Source organism: Trachurus japonicus, chromosome 18 (assembly GCF_045865225.1).
Source record: "Trachurus japonicus isolate A0001 chromosome 18, Traja_1.0".
Classification (NCBI taxonomy): Eukaryota; Metazoa; Chordata; class Actinopteri; order Carangiformes; family Carangidae; genus Trachurus; species Trachurus japonicus.
This window is the reverse complement of record NC_140924.1, coordinates 29,632,636-29,657,372: the sequence shown is the minus strand read 5'-3', so window position 1 is coordinate 29,657,372 and position 24,737 is coordinate 29,632,636. Positions and strand designations below refer to the sequence as shown.

Here is a 24,737-nt window from a genome sequence, read left to right as displayed (position 1 = left end):
ACAATGAAATTTTCCACAGAGAAGGAAAACTAAAGAACTTTGTGTTTCTTTGTGTTATTGTGAAATGACCACTGATTCAACAAGTGAGTGACTCAGCCACATCTGTTTTAAGAAAACACACGGTGATATTGATCCTTAAATCATTTCACCCATCCTTCCTGAGAGGTCATATGACATTTGGCTCAAGGACAACGCCAGTGCACACAAAAAGAAGGGCTTACCTGTGAGCCAGGGAGTGAGTGTGAGACGCAGATGACCCAATCCTCCACGGACCAGTCCTGCAGCAAAAACAGGTTGGTGTCTTCAACCAAAAAAAATACAAAAATCTCACATCCGAGTCAAAATGGTATCAGCATTACTGAGACTATTTTTATTTATTTCAGGACATCCTAATGGCACCGGTAGTCGATGAGGAAAACACAAAACCATCCTGTCACCTCCTCACATTCCACCTTATTCAAGTCTTTATACCATTATAGTTGTACCTTATGCCTCTATTTACTCCACAAAAATGAAATATTTTAATGGATTTTTACATTTTCTTTGAAATAAAAATCTTCATTAATACACATAAATACTTGCAGCATGATTTCCAGGCCTTCTCGTGACATATTTCTTGTTGTGTGTGTATGTTTCTTAAAGCATCTTGATACTAGCAGTGGCCATTTTTTGGCAGGATCTGGATGCTTGCCTCTGACTGTGTATGCCTGTCTCTCTACAGGGGAGTCTCGCGCCTGTGCATGTGCTCAGGTGAATAGATGGGGGTGGGGATGTTGGTATATGACGTCAACGGGGACCCGACGCAAGGTGCAACTGTGGCCAAAAAAGCTAAATAATGGCGCCCAGAGCTGCTGTCATTTCCGTATTTGGACTCCTTGTGTTTATCCGCCGCGTTGCGCGCTAAAGCCTAATAAGCATCTTAATCATCCGTGGAGCCGCTGCTGGTGAAATCCTTGGCCGTGGTTGGTTCCCCCTGCGCTGTCGGTCACGCGCGCACACGTGCACATACGCACGCTCGTGGCTCCAGCATCACGAGAGGCAAAACAGCGGCAGCGAAAACGGTCCAGGCAGAAGCAGGGAGGGCGACGGGGCTTTGACTTTGGTGCTTAGTCACATTTTTTTTTTTTAGCTTTAAGCGGGCATGGAGCTGGTAGAAGAGGAGCACTGAGCGGTGGAGCAGGTGGACAGACCGTGAAGAGGCCGGGGGGGAGCACCGCTAAATCCGGAGTAGATGATGCTTATTTGCCGCAGGCCCCGCCATCGTGAAATCGGATACCGACTTGCGGCGGATGGGGTGACCGAGCTCGCTGCTCCGCCGGGGAGGTCCCTGCCTTCGGACGGTACCGGGGTGGGAGCTGCCTGATTCAGAGGAGGGAAGGAGTGGCAAGAGGGAAAATGCAGACGGAGGAGGAGACGGCCACCGCAGAAGAGCCCATTTTGGAGGAAGGGTCAGGACGAGAACAGGTAAGGAAGGACATGTATCATTTTCCCCCCGTTTCACATCACGCGTACGTGGTTGTTAATGCGCGGCTGAAGATAACCCACTTAGTGTAAAGTTGCGCATGTTTTTGCCCCTCTCAAGAAGCACCTTTTAGTTTTAATGTCATAGCTGTTCGTCATTTACTAAACAACCACCACTATATGTTGACTTTTGGTCTTTCATTGACGAAAGCTGTTGTGAACGTGAGGATGTCACGTTTTTTGCTCCAAAGTCCTTCATGCTGTGTTTTCGGTGCAAGGACACCGGACAGGACCTTGGCTTTAATATGAATGGAGATTCAGCTGTGGTTTAGGTAAACAGAGAGGGGAGGGAACTCTGAAGGTCCAGCTAGAAATGATGCCACAGTATTGATGTGGTATGCCTGGCAACGCTGTATGATGTGTTACTCTTGGGAGAGATGGTTTCGTCGGTAGTAGAGTATGACCATCTGCCAGCTGTCACCGCTGAAATACACTACAGGGTGACATCACAGTTAAGCCACACACCCACCTTTCTGCCAAAATTACGCTGAAACATGTGAATCGTGCACTGAATAACACCCCCAACCAGTGTGCTTGTTTATTTCCACCATGTGGTTTACAGGGACTCGCCATGAACAGTATGACAGGAGGCTGTAACCAGCAGTGTCTTTTATTCTGCTGTATATTTTCCATTTTAAAACACCAACCTCAGTATTTATCACAGTCCTTGTACAGTACATGTATGTGTGTATCCCCAACAGCACATTTAGTGTCAGCTATCCCCCATAAAGAACTCCTGCTCCCTAACCATCATAATATAAGACTTTACACAGGGAACATGGGGAAATTGTATGTCACGCCAAGATAAAGTACTGAGCCTTAAATAGGAATACAGTTTTCAGTACACTACCCTACTGCCCCACCACACACACACACACACACACACACACACACACACACACACACACACAGGGTAACCTTTCTGTCCTAAACAGTTCACTGCCTCCTCTACTACTTCTGCTCCTACTTTGGCCAGCAGCATGATTTATCTAAACCAAGTTTTGACAAGTCAGTTGTAACTTTGCTGTGATGATCGTGATCTGTTCCCTCAAAGGAATAGCAAGACGTGCGTGTGATGTAGTGGAAAATAAGGAGGTGGCTGTTTACTGCAAAGGGGAGGAAATTAACAGTGGAGTTTACTTCTTAAGTCTTGTGACATAGGCTGGCAGTACAGATTATTCACAGAGAGCAGTGGGCATGTCGCTGCATGGAGTTGAGCAGCAAAGTTGGCTGTGTCGTGACTCATGACAGATGTAATGGTGGCCATATGTTGGTGTCACGCTTACTGGTCAGATGAGACAGCACTGGATACTTGCTCTACAGGCCTGGGTCGTAGTCACATCTTTAAAATGTGAGCTTCAGGGCTATCCTGCTACTCCTGTATGATTTTTTTTTATTGTAAGTTAATGAATTTGAGTGTGGAATGTCAGAAAATATTGAAAATGTATCATTGTAATTTCTTAAAAGCTGAAACAGACATTTCATTTTGGCAGTCATTCATTGTTTGACTAATCATTTAACCTTTAATTAGCTGGAAATGACGTCCAGCTTACTTATAGACTAGTCTAATGAAGACTTGGGTACTTCTCTGGTTGAAATTTAAAGCCTCAGGCATGTAATATGTGGAGTCAGTAAGCCTGTTAAATGATGGCTTTCACTTCATTCTGCCACTCTCCTGTCTTTATCCCTGTGCCTACAGTGCAGACAGTGCAATGTAATGCAATGAATTCAGTCTGCATGTGTTCTCTGCGTCCATTACTCTCCTATCTTCCCCTCCTGATCTCCTTCCTGTTTTATATTTGCTTGTCAAGCACTGGACAGCATCATCCTCCCATCTCTCCCTATGTGACTCTCTTTCTCAAGCACATGATGCACACTCATTTTTCTTAACTTTATTTACGCTTTACCTCACATGGGTATGCACGTACACTCGCACAGACATCATTACAGATGATGAAGCAGGACCCTTGCATATCTCCATGCAGTTTAATTTAACCTGACAATGGTCCTGCCATATTTTCCATTAGCAAGGAAATTTGTTGCATTAAACCAAGCAATTATTATCAAAGAAAGACCTGGACGAAGATAAGAAGGAACACATGTATTTGATGCAACTTGGACAGAAATGTTGTGTTGTTCTGTAGCATGAAAACCTCTCATTTAAAGGTTAAAGCTGCTGTCATTCATGTTTTACATGATTGTGACCTGCTCTTAAAGGGATAGTACAACATTTTGGCAAATTGGCCCATTGCCATAATCCCTATAGTCTTAGAAGTAGGTTTGTTACCTTTAATTGTCAGTGCAAGCTATTTTTAGAACGGCGGAGCAGAGCCATGAGCTGCTCAGAGATTTACACCACAGAGGGTAATCTTGGTTTCTCTCATCAAACTCATCAAATACACAATTCAACAACTCCAAAACGCTCTCATGGACAAGTTGTGACCTGCACATTCACCACGCTATGTTTTTGAGGTAAATTCATGCAAAACTGCTGATGCGCGTTACCGTCAGGGGCAGTTTTTCAGCAAACAAACAGTCTCTGCATTTGCCTCGAAAACAATGGGCCACTTTGCCAAAATGTTAAACTATCCCTTAAAGATGAACATCTTCATGAGGGAAGAAATGGCCTTGTGCTACAGGCAGGATCTGGAAGTCAGGAAGTATTGAGAGAATGAATAAACATGGTCAGTTTGGACTTTTTAACTGGATTTGTGGACAGTAAGAAAAACAGTATTGCCTATCCTTCGAAGATGAGAATGACAGTCAAAAGTGAAACTCAGAAGGACAAATATAACAGCAACATACAACACAAAATCTTGAAGCACACATCTACATCAGGCTCAGATGGACTCACAGAAGTGGAAAAACATAATTGTGATTTTCTACTGGATTTGTGCGCGAGGCCATGTAATAGGGATGGGCATGATTAATCGATGATCGATCATTAAGAATTTTATCGATCACGTTAAATTTTTATGGATCAAACCTTTGTTATGTAAGGGATAGCTAATGTAGAGTGCAGAGGTTGTTATGGAGAAATAAACCCCGGTTTTATTTCTTCATAACAACCAACCATCCCTACATTATCCAGCTTATTACACGGTTTATGAGTGAAATAATTAATTTGAAACATAATGTTGATCAAAATATGACTTTGATCGATTTATAAATTGCATCATTTAGCGCATCTGCAGCACACAAACACACACACACAAAAGTCAACGTTGACAGCTTTGAAGGGTAAGGGCTAGAAAGATGTAGGCTGCAATAAGAATGGAAAACAGTACACAACAGCAGCCTGGCTAACATCATGGGACTGAGAGAATTTGTTTCATAAGATAAATAAGAACGCAGTCACTGAAAAGAAGAAGCCATAGAATAAAACAGCCAGTGTGCTGTGGGAAACTCTGCTTTTCCTGTGGAGAACATGCCCTGCACGCCATTTTCCAAACCTAAAATACTAACCAGGTCTGCACCTGCTGTCTGTCTTTTTTTATGTTCAATCTAAAGTGCAACTCAAATAACTTCATAAAAGTTATCCTACAGAGGTTTAATTGGACAGCAGATATTTTACGACAGCTGATACTTAGTGTGACGACACCTGGAGGTCGTCACACACTACACAGGCTTTCATTAAGTTTAATTCAAACTTCTTTTCCACCTGCCTCTACTAAAGCTGCAGATTGCATTGACGTCTCAGAGTTCAATGGATCCTTCTCTGAAATTAGCATGTGATATGAATATGCATTTTCTCATCCTTATCAAATTTAACTCATAATCCTACAACTTTTTTCTATTCTGTATTGTTTTTGTCATGAGATATGTGAGGGACAGATAGTGGCTCAACAGACTTCTGTTTTTGCGTATTGGCAATACATCAATTTTTGGAAAATACTGATGATACACATGGTCAGTCTTCTAGACAATGCTGTGAAGTGTCTGTGATTGTGATTGATTTGTCACCATTAGTACTCACAGTATTGTAATTGATATTAATGATATCAGTTCAAGCTGATACATAGCTGCTGCTTTCAGTGCTATCTCATTTATTAACAGATGACCGTACTCTCTGAAACTTATCAGTCATTCCCCACTGAACAAATGATTTGTAATAGAGAAATGATGTGTGTGTTTTTTTAACCAGTGTGAGCACATGATGATACATTTTATTTCCCCTACTCATCAAGTGCTAACGATTAATTTGTTGTTCCAGAGGGTAATAGAAACGTGACATCCTGAATGACTCCAATTGTGTTGAAATGACACATCGTTTTTAACAGTGTACTGCAGGCATCAACAGCACATTTTCCTTTCCCCGCGTCCTCACTTCATTTGCCACCCACATGCTAGGATTGCTAATTATAGCTGCTCCAGTCACACCTAACCAGCTGAATCAGTGTGAGCACAGACACAGAGGAGAGAAAAATACACGTTCTCTACAAGAGCCATTATTACAAGGAGGGATTTGTAAGAAAAAAAAAGTCCCAGCCCTGAGCACTAATGTAGAGTCTTCCAAATGTAATTTTCAATCAACTAGGGAGTGTACATGTTTAGAAAGGATGGGAGGGAGAGTGAAATATTATAGGTCCAGATATATTAGAAGAAGCCTTCATCTTAATAAGAATCATCAGTTAGTTATTCTGAAGATTGAATCTGTGTCCCACAAATCTTTGCTACTCATGAAGTTTACTTTACTCATGCATCATACATTGATTCATTCATTCAAAACAGAATGTAACCAAATACAAAACCTTCAACAGTGAACCGTACTGTTCTATTAAAACTATGGTTGTCTCAACAAACAATTAAACATGAAACATGATGAGATAAGACAGGAGAGCCCTGCCCATTAGACACAAGAGGACATAATCAGCTATTGCAGTAGAAGCTGAAAAGGTAGTAGATTCAGTCACGTGCTCGTTCTTATACAAAATGAAAGCAAAATGAGATTTTAATCCCTCAACCGTGGAAACATTTAAATCACAATATGACCAGCTGCAAAGATAATAACGAATGGCAGTTTGTCAAATTCATTCATCAGAGATCCAGGAAGCAGACAAGGCTGCCGGGCCTCACGACTCCTCTTCTCCCTGTCCACACAACACCCGGAGCTGATAGAGCCGGCAGCATGTTGATATGAAGGGGATAGACTTGTTATCAGGGGAACAGAAATTGGCTGATGACATATTGCTGTATCTTTCACAGCCTACGCCGTGACTCCAAAAACTGATGATCCTTCTAGAAAGATACAGGCTACTCTCAAGTTACAAGGTTGATAGTACAGAAAATTCAAGGACATTAAAGAGACACCGAGGAGTTTGCTTTTGGTTATAAAAGAGTCTCATATTAATGTGGATGAATACATTACCCATACTTGTTAATGGGTCCATTTTTGATAGATATATTGATCTGTCTTTATGATTATTTTGATATTATTATTTAGTGGTCGACTCGCCCAGCATTTCCTAGTTTTCCTGGACGCTGCCCGGCGGGTCATGGGAATAACGCCACCGGATCGCTAGTTGGCATCGTTTATGGTCGGAACTATGACGGTATCTGATCGACTGTTAACCTCCGACTTTCCTTCTTGATTAATGAAAACATTTTTGGCAAATCGCTTCGCTTTCCGAAACTCCTCGTTGTCCCTTTAAAATTTAAAATGGGATCATGCACCTGATAATCAACCTGTCTAACAAAATTATGACCTTAACTTTGGTGAAGTAAATGCAAAGATGAACTCAGATATGAATGCTACTCCTGGTGGTGGTCCCGGCCTTCTCTGCTTACAGCAACACCACAGTTAATGCTAATGTTAGTTTACTTTTACAGCATACTCTGCAAGAACAAAATTGAAACAAGGTTTATCAACAACTGATTAACAAAATGAGATGTAAATAAAAAAATAGCAACTCGACTAATATCGATCAGGTGGCTCGTCAAAACTAATACATTAGACATAATATAAATATATGTTATGTAAAGCCCCCCAAGTCCAAAAGCATGTTTTTTCTGGATTTGGATTGAATAGACTGAGTACATTAAGGCTGTAAAGTCAGACCAAATCTGATATAATAGAATAAAGTCAGGAGAGTATCTGTTTTTGCGTCTAATAGCCTTTATCCTTCCTTTTCCCCCTTCTTTCATTCCCCTCCTTTAACCCTCAGTAGCATCTTAGATCAAAGCTTTTAAATGTTCAGTTGTAAATAATTTAAGCTCCTAGATACAATGATGTTTATCAAACACACTTATTTTCTTTTTCATTATACACTAGGCCATGTGGTACTGTAGAGCAAATATAACCATACTGTAGCAAGATGATTGTGAGTGTACATGCAATAGTGAGGAGATTAGAGTGTCACTCATGTACATATGTATAGAGCCTGTAAATACAGGTAAGTGGAGGAACTGTGGCATAACAGACCAGATAACAGACGAATGATGCTAAAGCAAAGCCAATTTATAATAAACCCCCCGTCTTTTTTTTTTTTCTTTTTTATGTATGATCGGTGCTGTGCTGCTGCTGGAACCTCAATTTCCCTGAGGGTAACCTCCAAAGGGATCAATAAAGTACTATCTATCTATCTATCTATCTATCTATCTATCTATCTATCTATCTATCTATCTATCTATCTATCTATCTATCTATCTATCTATCTATCTATCTATCTATCTATCTATCTATCTATCTATCTATCTATCTATCTATCTATCTATCTATCTATCTATCTATCTATCTATCTATCTATCTATCTATCTATCTATCTATCTATCTATCTATCTATCTATCTATCTATCTATCTATCTATCTGTAGTAGTGTCTGTGGTACAGATGAGTGCAGCGTGTACATGACCAAAATCCAAGCAGAGCTCTGAAGTGTTTCAAAAACAATGATTCATGTTGATGAAACAGCCTGGAGTCAAGGCTTCATGTTGACTCTTCAGACAGCTGTCTGGAGCCACGCTGGATGCTAAGGAATATATAAAGAATGTACAGACAGTATATCAAAGTATCTGGACTGTCAGCCCAGTGTTAGATCAGGATTTGTTTAGGTGCTGCATTGAAGTCAATAATGAGGCAGAATTTGTCAGATGTGTCATGTACATAAGACCTGCCCTGTGTCAGCGCTGCTCAGAGAGGGTGGTCCAAACTTTCAGCAGGAGGAAATGAAAGTCAACACCCTGCAGACGAGGCCATATAGATTTCTTCTTATAATCTCAAGGAGGCTGAGATTTCCCTTTGATCTGTTCCTGTCCGACACACGAGCCGAGGCAGCTCACACACAACCAGGGTCATGACTCATGACAGAGTTCTGCAACAGGAGATGCTGTCAGGCCGTGGTTAAATGTGAATGGAGCTGGAGCATCTCCAGGCTCTTTTTTTTTTTTTTTCTAGAAGTCTAGTCTTTGCCCGTAGGGAGGAGAACTGCTCATACCGACATACTGATCTGCACAAGTGCATACAGGTAAATCTGTCTTGGGGAGGAGTTCCTCCTCACTGGACACACCGGCTGCAGAGAGCCTTGATGAAAATGTCATCCAAGATCCACGCAACGCTCCTGTCTTTTCTTCTTATTGCTAGAATATTCTCTTCTTTTGGCAGCTTTAATCTGCAGAAGGGACGAGGGAAAGGGCAGGACGGAGTCGGAGCCAGCAAAATGAAATGAGAGAGACAGCGAGGCACGTAGGGCAAGAGAAGGACAGGAGGGATGGATTTTGGCAGCGGACTTCCCTGGAGAGAGGTGCAGTCTGTCACTGCTGCCTTCTCTTTCGTCTCTCTCCCTCTCATTTTGCTTCCTTTCATACTTCTACATTCATGAAAAGTTCATGACCGTTTCTCTGTCTCACTCACGCTCTTCATCCTATCTCTCCCCCTCTCTCTCTCTCTCTCTCTCTCTCTCTCTCTCTCTCTACACTTTTAGCCCAATCAATCCACTTAGAGACAGACTTTCAGAGAGGATGTAACAGAGGAGACGTGGGGGTGAGGTGGAAGTGGAGGAGAGGCTGAGGTTGGGATGGGATGGGAGAGTAAATGCTTCAGAGGTGGGAGACAAGATTCGGGGAAGAGGAGAAAACAGATTCTCAGTAAAGGACGGAGCGTGTGGAGAGAGAGAGAGAGGCAGACAGGAAGTGAAAACATGATGTTGAACTGATGCTGCTGATCATTGTCCTGTCTTGGTTTTAAGCACTCCAGCTTTTGTAGAGAGATTTACAGAGACCAGTGGAGTGTGGGCACCCTTCACTTTGCCTTTCACTACTTGCCCTTGACGTACAGTAGTAAAAAAAAAAAAAAAAAGAAAGCCACTGTGTGTGTGTGTGTGTGTGTGCGTGCGCTGCAGCGGATAGCAAATTGTGGCAGCATTGTGCTGGACATGGAGACGACGAAGGAGATGAAGAGTGTGTGTGAGCCAGCGAGCGAGGAAGAGAGGGAGGCAGTGATGAAGGGGCGTGTGTGTGTGTGTGTGTGTGTGTGTGAGAGGTGCAGGGGAGTGATGTGCTGACAGCACAGACACACACTTGGCTGAGAGGAGAGGACACTGGTGTCATCCTTTATTTCGTGTGTCATCTGCTTTGTCGCTCTTCTACACAACACGCAGGCACACACACAAGTAAACATCAACACACATGTGATCCCACGTGAATCAGCACAGGTGTGTGTGCCAACTGTGTTTCCCTCCCATCTTTGTCTCTCCGACGCGCACGTACCTACGACATGCATAATGCACAAGCTTTTCTCTTTTGGAACAACTACCCTCCCCTTCCCTCCCTCTCCCTCCCTCCCCTCCCTCCCTCATTCACACACATAAATTGCAGCAGCAGTGACACAGTGCTGATGTCGGAGTGGAGTCAGTTAGCCAGAGAACAGTCTAGAAGCATCGTTCTCATCTAAATTATTCACATACTCTCCGCTGGCTGCATTACAATGGCGAGGCCGTGCGTGCTGCTGCGTGCACGGATAGAGAGCCACGGCAAGAGAGAGAGGAGAGGGGGCACATTAGACCGCCTGTGTTTGTGGATCTAATGCATACTGTGTGTGTGTGTGTGAGTGAGTGTGTGTGCATTTGAGTGCATTGTAATATGATGTCTTCAAAATGCAACCGGGCCTGTGTCAAAGTGTGCACTTAGAGAGAGTGTGTGTGTGTGTGTGTGTCTAATGTGCATCACTTATCATATGCTGGTTGATGATGGGTATGAGGCGGTGTTCTGTAATGCATTCCTTCGGTCAAGACCTCAGTTTACACACCGGCTCTGAAATATGACTCCCTGTCCCTAACGGGAAGATAGTGATTATATGATTATTAAAACCTCACCAGGTCGTCACCAGGTACATAAAATCTGTTGCTATCTTGACGGATATTTGCTATTCCGACCGTAGCTGTGCACATTTTCATATGTCAGACAAGATTAAATATTAACTTTGTGAAGCAGACTTTATTATTTATTATAGTCCTGACTGTCAACATCAGAACGTGGAAATTAGTCAAATTATCTGGCTCAGCTCAAACTGCTGTCACTAAATTTATGGCTAATGTTTTATGTGCAGCGTTAAAACAGCTTGTCACACGTGTTACCATGTGAAAAAAAGACTAGTTTTGGATAAAAGCATCTGCCAAATAAGTGAATGGAAGCTTGCATACAGCACTATTAGGATGTCTCTAAAGTCGACTGTAGCCTGTGACAGGTGCAGGAGAGAAGAGAAAAATCACAGTGTACACATAATGCAACTTAATTACATTTTTAGTTCTGCTCCATTCACATGGTGGCAGACGGTGAAGTAAACAACCTGATTCCAGTTTTCCTGTTATCCAAAGAGTCTCACACCCACTGTTCGCTTTCATTAAAATATCATACAATATCCGCCTCTGCTGTATTAAGCATCTAAACGGTGTATAAATCCTTTTAACTGAGCTGAGTGGATTAGATTTATGTTACTACTGGATTTTATTTAAATGTAACTGCAAGCAATAGTGGTTTGGCAGCCGTTTTACCTCTAACGGTTTGTTATTTCTTGTAGCCCAATGAGATGCAGTATGTTGTAGCTCAAGGTTTCAAGAATGCTTTATTGTCATTGCCACAACATGTAAAAATAACATGAGGGGGAAGGACATTTAGTTTACTCTCACTCCCACATAAAACACATAACATATAAAACATAGAACGCTGCTGGGAATTCTTAATAACACAGACTTGGGTTTACATTTCAGAGGCCGATGTGAACAGTTCTGACACGGTTACCTGTAATTGTGGCATAAACAACATGGTGTTAGATGATAAATTAACACCTGTGTCCATGTTTCCTGGTGTGTATTGCAGGATTCCTGTTAAAGTGGTCTCCACTCCACCCAAGATTACAAAGTTTCACAACTGAGCATTTTACATTTGAAAATGCAGTTTCAAAGCCAGAGTCTGAAAAAGTTGGATTCAGTTTTTCAGCACCCAGTCAGGATTAAAACGTCAGAATCCCTAGCAACTAATCCCATTGTTTGTTTGTTTTGCATCGCTTCGCATTTGTTGTTCACTGTGATGACACTTCATGTCTACTTATACAGCTAGATGTTCAGTAACAGTATTATTGGTTGAGAGGCGAAATTGCCGGCCTGAAGGTAGGAGACCAGGGTTCGAATCTCAGTGCAAACCTCATGTTTTGACATCGCCCCTCCATCTCACCTGCCCGGGCTGGTGCAAGTCATGATGCATTTGCATACTCATGAATATTCATAGAACCTGGATTTTTCAATGAGGGAGAAATAGTAGACGTGTTTTTAGCCTCTTTGAGAGTTATTTTAAACAACTTTTTTGTGGGAAAGCAATTTTGATCAAAAAATAGTCATAGCAGAGCATTTTTACAAATTTTAATATGCCTCTTTAGGGAGACTTTAAAGCAGAAGTAAGTGGAATGTTTGTGTTAATATAAGTCTTAAATAGTTATATCTTCCGACAGCAATCACTTACATAGAGTGTTTGGTCTGAAACACAGGTCTGTCAGTCACTCTGCTCTGCTGTAAGCCGAGGAGAAAACTTTCCTTGTATCCTACAACCTTTATCCAATGAGGAGAGAGAACGGCATAAAGGGGTGGTCCTCTCTGTGTGTGCAGCCAAGGGATGCGCGTGAATGTGGTGACCTAGGGACGAGGACCAATAGATCCATGATGAGGGCAGGGACTGCTAACTCTATCGACTGACAAGAAGTTAGCCAAAACAAGCGGATCGCTTACTTCTGCTTTAATATTTTAGAATTTGTATTTCTTTTTGATGCAGGAAAATACCAACCACAAACTTCTGATCCAGTGCCCTCGTCGGTGAGCAGTCAGCACTATCTCAGCATCTAATCTGTCTCCTCTCTGTGTCCCCGTAGCAACGGCCAGTTCAACAGTCTCTGGCCTCCTCCCTGTGTCGGGAGTCCCACTGGAAGTGCCTCCTCCTGACCCTCCTAATGTACGGCTGCTTCGCAACCCTGGCCTGGTGCGCTCTCTGTCGGGTCCCCGTCCTGGGCTCCTCCTCCATCCCTCTGGGCTCAGATGACGACGCCACCTCGGCTGCCTACTACAACGACATCCTCCACCTGGAGAGTCCGTGCTCTAGCGGCTACGTCTACATCCCCCTGGCCTTCCTGGCCATGCTTTATGTGGTGTACCTGGTAGAGTGTTGGCACTGCTTCTCCAAGACAGCGATGTTGGCCCATGCTGAATTTCAGGTATCTGTCAAAACCCGTTTTAGCACTGAATGTAGCACATTTAGCAAGGTGTTGTAACAGCTTTGAAAAACACTGAGTCCACCGTTTCAAAAGCAGCGTAGCAATAAGTCTATGACCTTGAGTCAGACACTATCTGTTTACTCATTCTATCTTGTTCAGTATAGTGTCAGCAAAGATGTAAAAAGAAACAGGATATCTAAGTAAAATGGTGTCTAAATGTCTACACAGACCGTTGCTGTTCAGAGAAAATGCAGGGTAATTAGAATCTTAAACAGTGTTACCGTAATTATCATGCAGATTTCATGAAATAAGCTGACCTCAGGATATCACTCTGCTCTACTCTGTCTGTCATCAGCAATTCCACGAACACATTGCTTCTAAAGAACAGTGTTCACAGTTGGTTTACCACTGGCAATAACTAAACAGGTTTTATGTCAGACCTGACTGTCAGGGCCACAAATCCCAGAGTGAAGGCAGCCCAGAATGAAAAACAAATCATTACACTATGAACAAACTTTGGCCGGGCCTGTTTTGTACCAGATTGCACAGATTTAAATATGGTGGACATAAACAATAGGAACTTAATTGTTTCTGCTCATATTGTGATCGTATTGTTCATCTTCAGGTTTTTGTTTGGGAAGAAATCTTTACAAAACACTCACTGACTTGGAATACATGGTTTTCGGTTATTAAAGTCAGTTGTACAAAGTTTGCTACTTTCTTTCATTATTTTAAATCTAGCAATTAATTTGCTTAATTATTAACTCTTTCTTTGACACAGGAGGTGTATGAGCGTGTGCAGAGACTTCAGCAGGCCACACCCTGTATTTGGTGGAAGGCCATCAGCTACCACTATGTGAGGAGGACCAGACAGGTGACAAGATATCGCAACGGAGATGCATACACAACCACACAGGTGAGGGGAATCCTCAACACACACTAATACTCTCTACCACCTGCGCTCTTTAGCTTTTATATTCGTAGCCACATGGTTCAACCGTCAGTCATTATTATGAAAACTGTCACAAAAAGTGCCATGAACATCTGGATTTCTCCTCCCTCCACCCTCAGGTCTACCATGAGCGTGTGAACACTCATGCCTCCAGTTCAGAGTTTGACTACGCCCGTTATGGTGTCAAAGACGTATCCAAGGAGCTGCTGGATCTGCAACTGCACCCTGCTGTTCGCCTCCGTTTCACCAAGTGTTTCAGGTTGGAACCTGCCGCAACTGCTCAGAATACATGTTGACAGAGTTTGTCTTCTTATTACTGATATTATTTGAAGGATTGAACAAAGTAACTGATTTTTTTTCCCTTCTCTGTAGCTTTTCCAGTGCACGTGCTGAAGCTGCCTACCTCACCCAGGTAATATGTGTAAAAAGACATCACATATTTGATTCTACCTTTATTTATGCAATTCATTATTTTCATTTTATCTAAACAACCAGATTACTTGCCTATAAAATGTGATGGCATAAGAAGGCAGCTCTAATTTATTTATAAAGCACTTATAGACCACGATACAAAGTCATTCATGTCAGGCAACAATTTCAAAACAGGCAGATTTTAAAGAAAATCAATTTCCCATATAGTAATAACTTAATACAATTACCAGTCGCAGAGTTGTCAGAAAAAAGAGCAGGGAGTATGTAGTAGTAAAATCAAGGAACCTCTCCACTTATGCTATGTTTTGAGAGGAGATTTAAAAGAGGTCACTGATTCTGCCGACCTGATATCCTCAGGCAGCTCGCTCCATAGCTCCAGGGCTCTGCTGCGAACGCTCTGTGACCTCTGGGTTTCACCTACGCCTCGGGAACAGATAGAATACCTCTGGCCAAGGATGTCAGACTAAGTACTGGCTCATATGAGACTTCGAGGTCAGCTACATAGCAAGTCAACAGTAAGATCTTAATATCAGTTTCTGAACCGTACTGAGAGCCAGTGCAAGGAGGCTAAGACCTGGGTGTCTCTGACCTTGTTAAAACTAATGGTGGAGCTCTGTATTGTATTTTATTGTATTGTAGCCAATAGATGTTTGATGGAGTTAGAAGAAGTGACTGGTGCACTAGTCTGAAACTGTACTTATTCTTTCTTTCTTTATTAGGATCCCCATTAGCACCTGCCACAGCATCGGCTATTCTTCCTGGGGTCCAACATACACACAACATAAACATTCACATCAACACATAAGAAACATACATTCACATATACACATGAAAAACACACATTTATACATGACACAACAAAAACAAACAACATTCACTGCTGATACAACAGATGCATAAACACAATCTAAGATAACTGAGAGATCAAGTTGTTTTAAAACAGTTGGTTCCCATTTATATAAAGAGATCATCATTTACTTTTAATGCTAACAGTCTGTATTTTATACATGATATTGTTCGAAAATGTGTTTAAGCATGAAACTCTCTATCTCATTTATGTCCACTGTATTAGACTGCATGGGAAGTAAAACTTGAGCCATCAAGCTCAGCTGGCGTTCTCATAATAAGTACAGTAAGTAGAAATCTAAAAGGTCTTGCCTTGGGCATACCAAGGTTGGGGCAGATACAGTTGCCATTGTTCTCTGTACTTGCCTATATTAACATGGAAAATAACAATAAAGAATTAATCATAAAAATAAATGATATTGTGCTAAAAAAAACAATCTAAAGGTGCATGTCCTGGGTACCCTCACCATCTGATAATCAGTTTGAAAAACATGTGAAATAAAGACACAGTATCAACAGTATTGCTGTTAAAGCCAGCATCAGGAAATAAAACACATTAACTTTGCTTGTAACCAACAACATCTTTGGACTTGAAGTGCCTGCTTTTTTTAGTTAGATAGCCAGCCTTAGAGGAGACAGCGGTATTGTTTTATTCAGCCCTTCCACTTTGAATGTGTTGTTTTTGATTTCAGAGAGTTCATAAAAAGACCAGTCCTCTGCACTCATTATGTGAAGCATCTCTCTACATGCACACTGAGAAATCCAATGCTTCATGACCTAGTTCAACTTATTCGTGATTAGATAATGACTGTTGGGGGAATAGGTTTAGCAACAAAGCTGTTTTGTCCATAACAAACATCCAAATTGTTTCTTTTTTTTAATTAAATTGACTGTGACCAGTTGTTGTCAGGTGGTCCTGTCAGCTATTTCAGAGCTGGTCCTTACACAGCTAACGTAAGGTGTCATCTCCTCTTTTCCAAGCGAGCGCGCTTCTTCGGGGAGAACGAGGGCCTGGACGACTACATGGAGGCCAGGGAGGGCATGCACCTGAAGAACGTGGATTTCCGTGAACACATCCTGGCGTTCCCCGACCCCACCCACCAGCCGTGGTTCTCCAGGCACAGGGTGTTCTGGCTGGCCTCGGCCTGCCTGCTGTCATGGCCGCTGCGCGTGGTGTCAGAGTATCGCACGGCGTACGTCCACTACCACGTGGAGAAGCTGTTCGGCGAGGACGAGGACGGCGGCGGAGGAGGAGTGGGCGGAGGAGGACCGGGCGGAGGCGGAAGAGGAGACGGGACCGAAGGCGGGACTGAGAACGGAGTCCACCCGGGGGGCATAAGCATTGGAATCGGCCTGAACGGGACCAGCTACAGAGCCATCTCCCGGGTCAACACAGTGGACATGACAGAATTGGAATGGCACATCCGCTGTAACCAACAGATGGTCCCCAGCTACTCTGAAGCCCTCCTCATGGACTTGGACACAAGCGGGGGGACAAACCCCACCGTCTCCACACCTATCTCTGGGCCTCCGAGCATCACCCCCAACCAGGGGACCAACCCGCCTCCCCTGGCTCTGCCTGTGGTCTTCAACTCGGCTTACCTCCTCCAGAGCTGCCCCCGTTGCCGGAGGACAACATCCAGTTCCAGTCTTCCGTCCAGGCTCAGGGCCCCCATGGGAACCACGGCCCTCCTGAATGCAACAGTGGCAGGGATCAGGGCGGCTGGGCCGGGGGGCGGGGGCATGGGAGGGAGGCTGGTGCTCAGTCGGAGCGGATTCTCTCTCGGGAGACTGGGAGGAGGACGCCAGAACAGCCTGTTTCATTCAAGAAGCATGGGGGGAGGGTTGGGAGGAAGCAGGGAAGACGGAGGAGGAAACGCAGGTGGAGGCGGAGGGGGAGGAGGAGGAGGAGGCGGGGGAGGCGGAGGAGGAGGAGGAGGAGGAGGAGGAGGGTTCCTCGGCTTAGGTTCGAGACAGGACAACGAGGAGACCAGAGGAGTGCTAGAAGGAGAAGGGGATGACGACGAGGAAGAGGAGCAGGAGGAGGAGGTGAGGAGAAGGGAAGACAGAGGAAGAGGAGGCAGAGAGGGGGATGAAACACCAGAGCAGGACAGCGGAGGGGGAGGCGAGGTGAGGGAGGGTGACAGGGATCGTCCGCCGTCCTACCAGGACGCGTTCTTCTTCCCTGTCCTCATTATACACGGAGAGGAGAGCTGCCATGCCGGAGACGACATGTGACCAACAGAAGAATCAACACAGTAAAGAAGCTGAGGGAGATGAAAGAAGGTAGTGAACAGAGAGAGAGGAGCGGATCACAGAGGGGAGCCAGGGAAAATGAGATTTGATAGACCTGAAGAATGAATGTAATGAGAACCAAATGAGGGTAAAAGGAAGGAGTTGGTTGACAGAATACCAACTAGGATTCAGTCAAAACAAAGCATGTAAGGTAAGGAAAGCTCTGTGATAGACAGAAAGACCAAGGACAGGGGGAACAAGGGAGGACAGGAAAAAGTGGAGTAGATGGAGAGAGGGAAACAGGAATGCACTGTCAGAGAGGTGCATACTGCAAAAAAAGGGCAGGAAACCCTGGCCCAGAGGAAGATAAAAGCTAGAAGTGCAGAATTTGATGGAATGTGAGGAAATTAGTAACGGCAAGAAAATCCTTGCAGTTGTGCACTTCTCTTCATACAGATGCTGTGATAGAGGCAGGGACAGATCAGATACTTGGGAAGGATAGAAAGACTGAAAACTTGTCTATTTCCAGATATATCTATGCAAGAATAGGAGTGGGAGGAGTAACAAGTCTAAAGATAGCAACTGGAGAGCAGTGGAGAGACTCCAAACCAGCTGAGTGGTAGTGGGTATTTTTTCAGAAATGAGCTGTTGGCCTGAAGGTTCAGTTTGTGCTAAAATCGATCGAAATATATAGAGGCGAAGAAAAAATACAGCCTGTTTAAAAAATAAAATGTTGAAAAACACAAAACATTTCAGATGAGGTGAAGATCACAAAATGCACTGTAGAGACGGAGGGGGAGAGAAACCATGACAGGCTGTTGGAAAGGGAGAGCTAAAGAGACCAAAGGAGGAGAGAAGAGTACGCAGGAAGATAATAGAGAAAGAGAAGCTGTAGAATACAAAACTTACTGACCTTGACAGACCAGGTTACATTTGACCTTCTTTTCCATTTGACAGCAAACTCGTACGGTTCCATTAAAGAGACACAGAACAGAATTATCAAAGAGATCAACTCAAGAGGAGGAGAAAACCAACAGAGATAAAACACCCTCTGAGCAGCAACTCTGACTTTGAATCTAATCAGGAAATCTAAATAACATTCAAACAGTTTCCTCAGTAACATTATCAAAGAGCTCCCTCAGACACTTCAACCTCACAACATGCCTGAGTAGCTGGCGTTACATACAGTGATACAGTGATACAGTGATAATGAAAGAGGAGAAACATTGATTTCCTTCATGTCTCCTTCATCCCATCTTACTCCTCACTTCACCATCTGCATTCATAAAAAGGAGAGATTGCTTCCTGTTTTAACATTCCCAATTACCTTTTTCCTCCCACTCCTACCCACTCCCCTCCATCCATCTCATCCCCTCTTCTATACTGTGATTGGATAACTGAACTCCTCAGTAACACATCTATTACTTTGGCCTCTATAGGGGTTGCACCCTTTTTTCAATTAGCACGTGTTGTGCTATATGTGAAGTGTGAAAAGTCATAGCTAAAACCAATTCACCGCATCTGTCGTTACCTTCCCCTCCTCTCTTCCTCCATCACCTTCAGCTCATCCCTCCCTCTTTTTAAAGTGGTGGATATGTGATAAAACTGCTCTCTGCCACTGGAGCTGCAGAGCTCAGATTTCATCTCCACTTTACTCCACATATATCACATCCTCTAGACTGAGCTCTCTCCTCTTGCATTAGATTTTATAAACCAAATACTTCCCACTCATTGAAAGTGTCTGACCTATCACCATATCATGTCTACATTTCTGAAAGAAACAGAAGGAGATTTAAACAAGTTCAGTGGTGACTCTGATCTGTGGCTTTACCCTGTGCATAGAGGAGCAAAACAGGCCTTTTAAAGACACCGACTTCAGACAGGCTGCTGATAGAGGGTGTGACTTTCATACGTGATTAGAGCAAAGTGCTAATTACCACCAGTTATGCCTGTGTAGCTGTAGTTTTAATTATTTGTACCCAAAAAGAGGCCTGTGTGGTATGAAGGAAAAAAATGACAATAACCAGAAAACCCTCTTCCAATATCAACACACTATATAACACAGGATGTGTTTAAGCATGAAAAAACCTCTCTATCTCATTTATGTCCACCGTATTGGACTGCATGGGAAGTAAAACTTGAGCCATCGAGCTCAGCTGCCGTTCTCATAATAAGTACAGTAAGTAGAAATCTGCCCTTTGATTGCTAGTTTTAGTGTAGACATTTACATTTACAGTATAAATAAAACTCACAATACGATAAAAATGATCAACGAAGCCCAGGCCTCGGACTGTGCCATGCTGCTGCCTCCTCCTCTTGAAGGATCATCTGCAGAACAAGAGAAAAACAAAATGCTCTCTAAAAACATCGCCTCACCACGAAATGTGTAAGCGTTTGCTGGCATAGAGATGCATGTGACTTAATAATAGCTGTTGTGCAGGAGCTACTAATAGCTATATGTGGCAAACATGGCTGCCATTGCAAAATGCAGTGCCAAAAAGCAATGACCCATGCTCAGTCAAGACAAATTTAGGTATTTCTGACATATCCAGATAAAGGCAGGGACAGCGGTCCACGGGGGTTATGGTATGTTTTCAATGAAAATCAGCCCAGGGAGAGACGACTGGCACAGACAACACAACCATCAGTGCTTTGGTGTGTTTACTTTACAAAGCACACTAAACCTGCTACATTAGGAAGAAGCAGTTAGATGAACATTTCATACTCTTCCGTGCATAATGCTCACATTGTTGGATGTTGGGGGAGGGGGGCGTCTCCCTCGTTCTCTATCTGCTCACTTTGGACATGATACTGAAAAGCACACTGAAAGAACCAAGTCCGAGAGACATGAGGAGTTTTCCTGAAAATGGAGCCGAAATGAAGCTTCCTAAATTTTATGAATGATAGCGATAATGGACATATTAATGAACACACACACACACACACATACACAGAGGCACACGAATACACAACAAGCATCCAGCCCGGATTCAGCAGGGAATGTCCTCTCAATGAAACTTTCTGTAAAGAGAAAGTAGAGCATGAGTGCTGACCTGGTTTGGTGTATGGGACACATGCACACACACACACACACACTGACACACATTCACATGCACTGATTCTGGCTGATGGATCTTTGGTAGCTTTGGGGGACATCAAGCTGAACTGGGCACAAGAAAACTAATGGACGAAATAATTAAGGGATGAAAACTGACAGAGGAAATAAACAGCGACGGAGGACGTGTGTTTTGTGTTTGACTGGAGCAGTGGAAAAAAGGACGGAAAAGAGAAAACAGCCACTGAAAAAGGCAGAAAGCCAAAATGTTGGACGAAGAGACAATTATTTTTACAGCTGTTGAATCATCATCTCAGTCTCTTGTGGATAGAATTGTCTCCATTCATGCCCCTTAACGAAAGATAGCACTAAAAAGTACCGAGCACACATCTGTGTTCATCAGATTTCATTAAGATCATGTTGCTCTCACTAACTTCCAAACACTGGATTTGTTATTTTGTTATTTGGCTTGGAGGGTTTTGTTCAGTACGTGTTTCTGTTCATGTAGTCGAGCTAACCGCTTCAATTTAAAATCACTAGTACTCAACTGCAATTAGGAATTGGACTGCTTTCACCTTTCTATCTGTATACTTTGGCACCACAAGTGACAAAAACAAGAAAATACAATTCAGTCTGTAATTTGCTACTTTTATATCATCTGCATACTTGAGTAGACATTATTTCAGGTTGTTTAAGTGATGTCTGAAATCTAAATGCCTTTGTAAGCTTCAGAAGTTTCTCATGTCTTTGTTGTTTTTTATTTATCTGTTAATTTTTTTTATTTCTGTGAAAAAGGACTATGCTCTTGGCTCCCACCGAGCTTGGGTCAATAAGCCTCTGGTTCTGAATTGCAAAGGGTGCTTGGACCCAGTTGTACTTGCGTGCAAGTAATATTTGTATGTTTATTTATTTATTTTTAAGCAGACAGATGTATTTCATTCATATGTGTTGATATTGGATATTTATATGGTGTTTTATTATCTCAGAGTGTGTCTAAAGTGTGTCCTCAGCCGCTTCAGTTGTGCCAAGAGAACTTTGCGCCCATGATGTCTTACACAAAACCACACACACAGACGGTGGGGTCCAAAAGTCTGAGACCACCTCCTGATTCCTGGTCCTAGAAGTTGAAGACCCCACTGTGCGCTTGCATGTTAAGTCACAGCGGTAAAGCAGCCATTATAACAGCTTATTTTAGACTAGAGTCACATTAATCCAGTACCCATAATCGCCCCACACATGCAGCGTCTTACACACATACACACATGCCAACACTGAAAGCATGGAGGTATCCTGCTTTGTTGCCTTCATGTCCAATGTTGCCAACTTTTTTGCTCAGGATTTCAGTGAATGCTGCATTCCTGTGTCAACAAAGCTCCTTTTCTCACACAGACATTACCATTAACGCCAAAGCAAAAAAAAAAAAGAAAAGAAAAAGACACCACAGAGAAAATGCCTGTGCTTACATACATGCACATAGATGTGAGCAGCTGGCTCAGCTCCACACAGTAGTGTGATCCGCTACTGGTTCATACATTTACATGAGGTGATAAAAGGTGGATTTACTCAAGAGCGAAACACAAAGACACCTCCAGTTCTGTCTGTTATAATGTCATTTTGTACATTGATTGAATGACTGAGGTGCTGCTCGTGTGTAAATCCACCCCAGTGTGTGTTTAGTACATTGCGCTACGTTTGGTTGTACCAGGGAAAAAACGGGTTATTGTCCAGTAGGTGGCAGCAAAGCCCAACATATTGTGACAACACGAGACGTGTGGCACAGTATTTAAAGGCTGAGCTAACAGCGAATCAGACAGGGTAAAAACAGCTGCCGTCCTGCTCTCTAACGGTTCACACTTGAGTATGTTCCACGCCTGTACACAGTCAGTCATGTCACACAGGTGCTTTGTCTTTGGCAGCTGATAAAAAGCACCTGCTGCGACGTCCCTGGCCAATATGTGGCCTAAAGTGCAACATACGCAAAAAGTTTCAGCTGGCACAGAGAGGTGACGTGATTGTGCATTTATCCTCTAAGCCTCCACTGATCTTATAATTTTCCTTTCACTGTGACTGAATGTGTTGCAAAAGCACTAATGCCCATATCTCTGCTTTCTGGCTGGACTTGTATATGTTGCTCAGCAGCTTTCTGAACTTATAACCACAAGCAATGGCAGCCTCAGTCATTCAAATGACAGCACTGTTATAAAGATAAAAGCTACCCACATTTTGTGACTGAGCCTCCATCTCTGCTGCATAACTCATAGTCTGGTTGTGTTGCTCTATATGACACAAATAAAATGATAGAGGGGAAGGTGGTTTGGTTTTCTATTTCAAAACGGCCACTCTAATATACACATGTGTTTTCTTGTGCCCAAAGTTAGCCCACTGACGGTTTCTTTGTTTGTAGTGGTCACAAAAGTCTGCTCTTGTTTTCCACCTTTCTATCCACATCATCACTTGACTGTCTTATAAAATGCTCTAAGCAATTATGACTGACGTATTGTTGTCAATACCGTTACTGTCTCTGTTGTGGTCATGGGATGAGTCAAGTAGTCATTGTCCAACACTGTAAAAAGAAAAAAAAAGGAAAAACAAAACATGTCAAGAATTGGTTTGACTTGAAATCACATGAATTCCAGCTGCATTTCCTGTTTTCATTTTCAGAAACACTATCAGGTATCAAAAAGAAAAAAAATTGTGATCCGTTGACAAAAGAAAAAATCACACGGTTACTGACGTTGTTGACGTCGGGCTATTGCACTTTCCACAGACCATACTTAACATATATTTATATAAAGTAAAAGAGATCAAAAACAGAATTCAGGGTATTCCTTTGACGACTGACCTCAGACACTTTAATGTGAATTTATTCCCTCAGCACTGAAAATAGCAGCCGATATTAATGTCTGTTCTCCTCCACAGACACTCGGTCGCTGCTCTTTCTATAATGAGTAATAGCAATTTCTCCATCGTGCAAAAACTGTATTGTACCTGTACTGAGCCTTGTGTCTGTGTGATACAGTATCAGCACCCTTTTGTTTTTGCACTGGAATAATGAGCAGCTGTGTGTTGCATATCCCACCACCTCCAGGCAGTGGCCTATTGTCCTGACGTGGACACGACAGATAATAGAAAATAAAACCTTAATGATGATTGTATGTAAAAATCAGTGCTACATGACTGTAATGTGTCAATACAATCGTGTATGAGTTCAATGTAAAACATACAGTACTCAGTGTCTGGGTCAAGGCTAATTTTATGATCAGGGGCAGATTATACTTGTCCACAATGAAATCAGTACAAGACATGCAGTAACTACTCTAATTACATATTTCATTTCATTTCAACATTTCCTGTCAGCTGATTGGTAGCTGAGCATCACGACTGGGTGTGGCTCTCTCAGCCGAGACGATCATGTTCACGACTTTTCAGGATGTTCATTTTTCTTTTCCTGCTAAATATTTAATGCTGCTGGATTACTTGTGAGCTGTCGAACAAATGAACTGTTACCACAATGTAGTTGTTATGTACATGCAGCCTCTATGGAGTTAAAACAATAATGTCACATATAAATGCATTATTGTCTTACACAGTGATGTGTAAAGCCGGGAATGGGCTTTCTGTTCAAGCACCGTCAAGCAAAATGTCCTCAGTATTTAAGCTAATTAATATGTAACTGATAATAAGATTGTCAATATCACACCAGATTATAGCTGTTGTCGCTGGCCTGTTGGAGATAATCTAATTATATACTTTGACAGTGAAGGTAATGGAGCTGGTGGCAATAACATTGTTAACTGATGCGATCCTGGCAATGATGATGACAATTAATTATCCTGGAAGATACAAATAAAGTCAATCTGCTTGGTATACCAGGGTTTGGTGTTGTGGGATTTTTGACACAAATAGGCTACCTTTAAATCTGCAAAAGGTATATTTGAGTATCATCATATTACTGCAGTTCTTGTAATAGATATTCTTGAAGGATAAATCAGACCACTGCATCT

At 42.7% G+C, this 24,737-nt stretch overlaps 1 protein-coding gene across 1 annotated transcript; it reads left to right on the top strand.

Moving 5' to 3' along the window:
- The first annotated feature begins 763 nt into the window (after positions 1–763).
- LOC146969593 (transmembrane protein 151A) lies at positions 764–24,600 on the top strand. Its single transcript, XM_085759058.1, has 6 exons — positions 764–1,464; positions 12,875–13,213; positions 13,995–14,129; positions 14,285–14,424; positions 14,538–14,577; positions 16,425–24,600. Exons 1-6 carry the CDS (start codon positions 1,396–1,398, stop codon positions 17,679–17,681), a joined length of 1,980 nt encoding a protein of 659 aa, XP_085615184.1. The 5' UTR covers positions 764–1,395; the 3' UTR covers positions 17,682–24,600.
- The last annotated feature ends 137 nt before the right edge of the window (positions 24,601–24,737 follow it).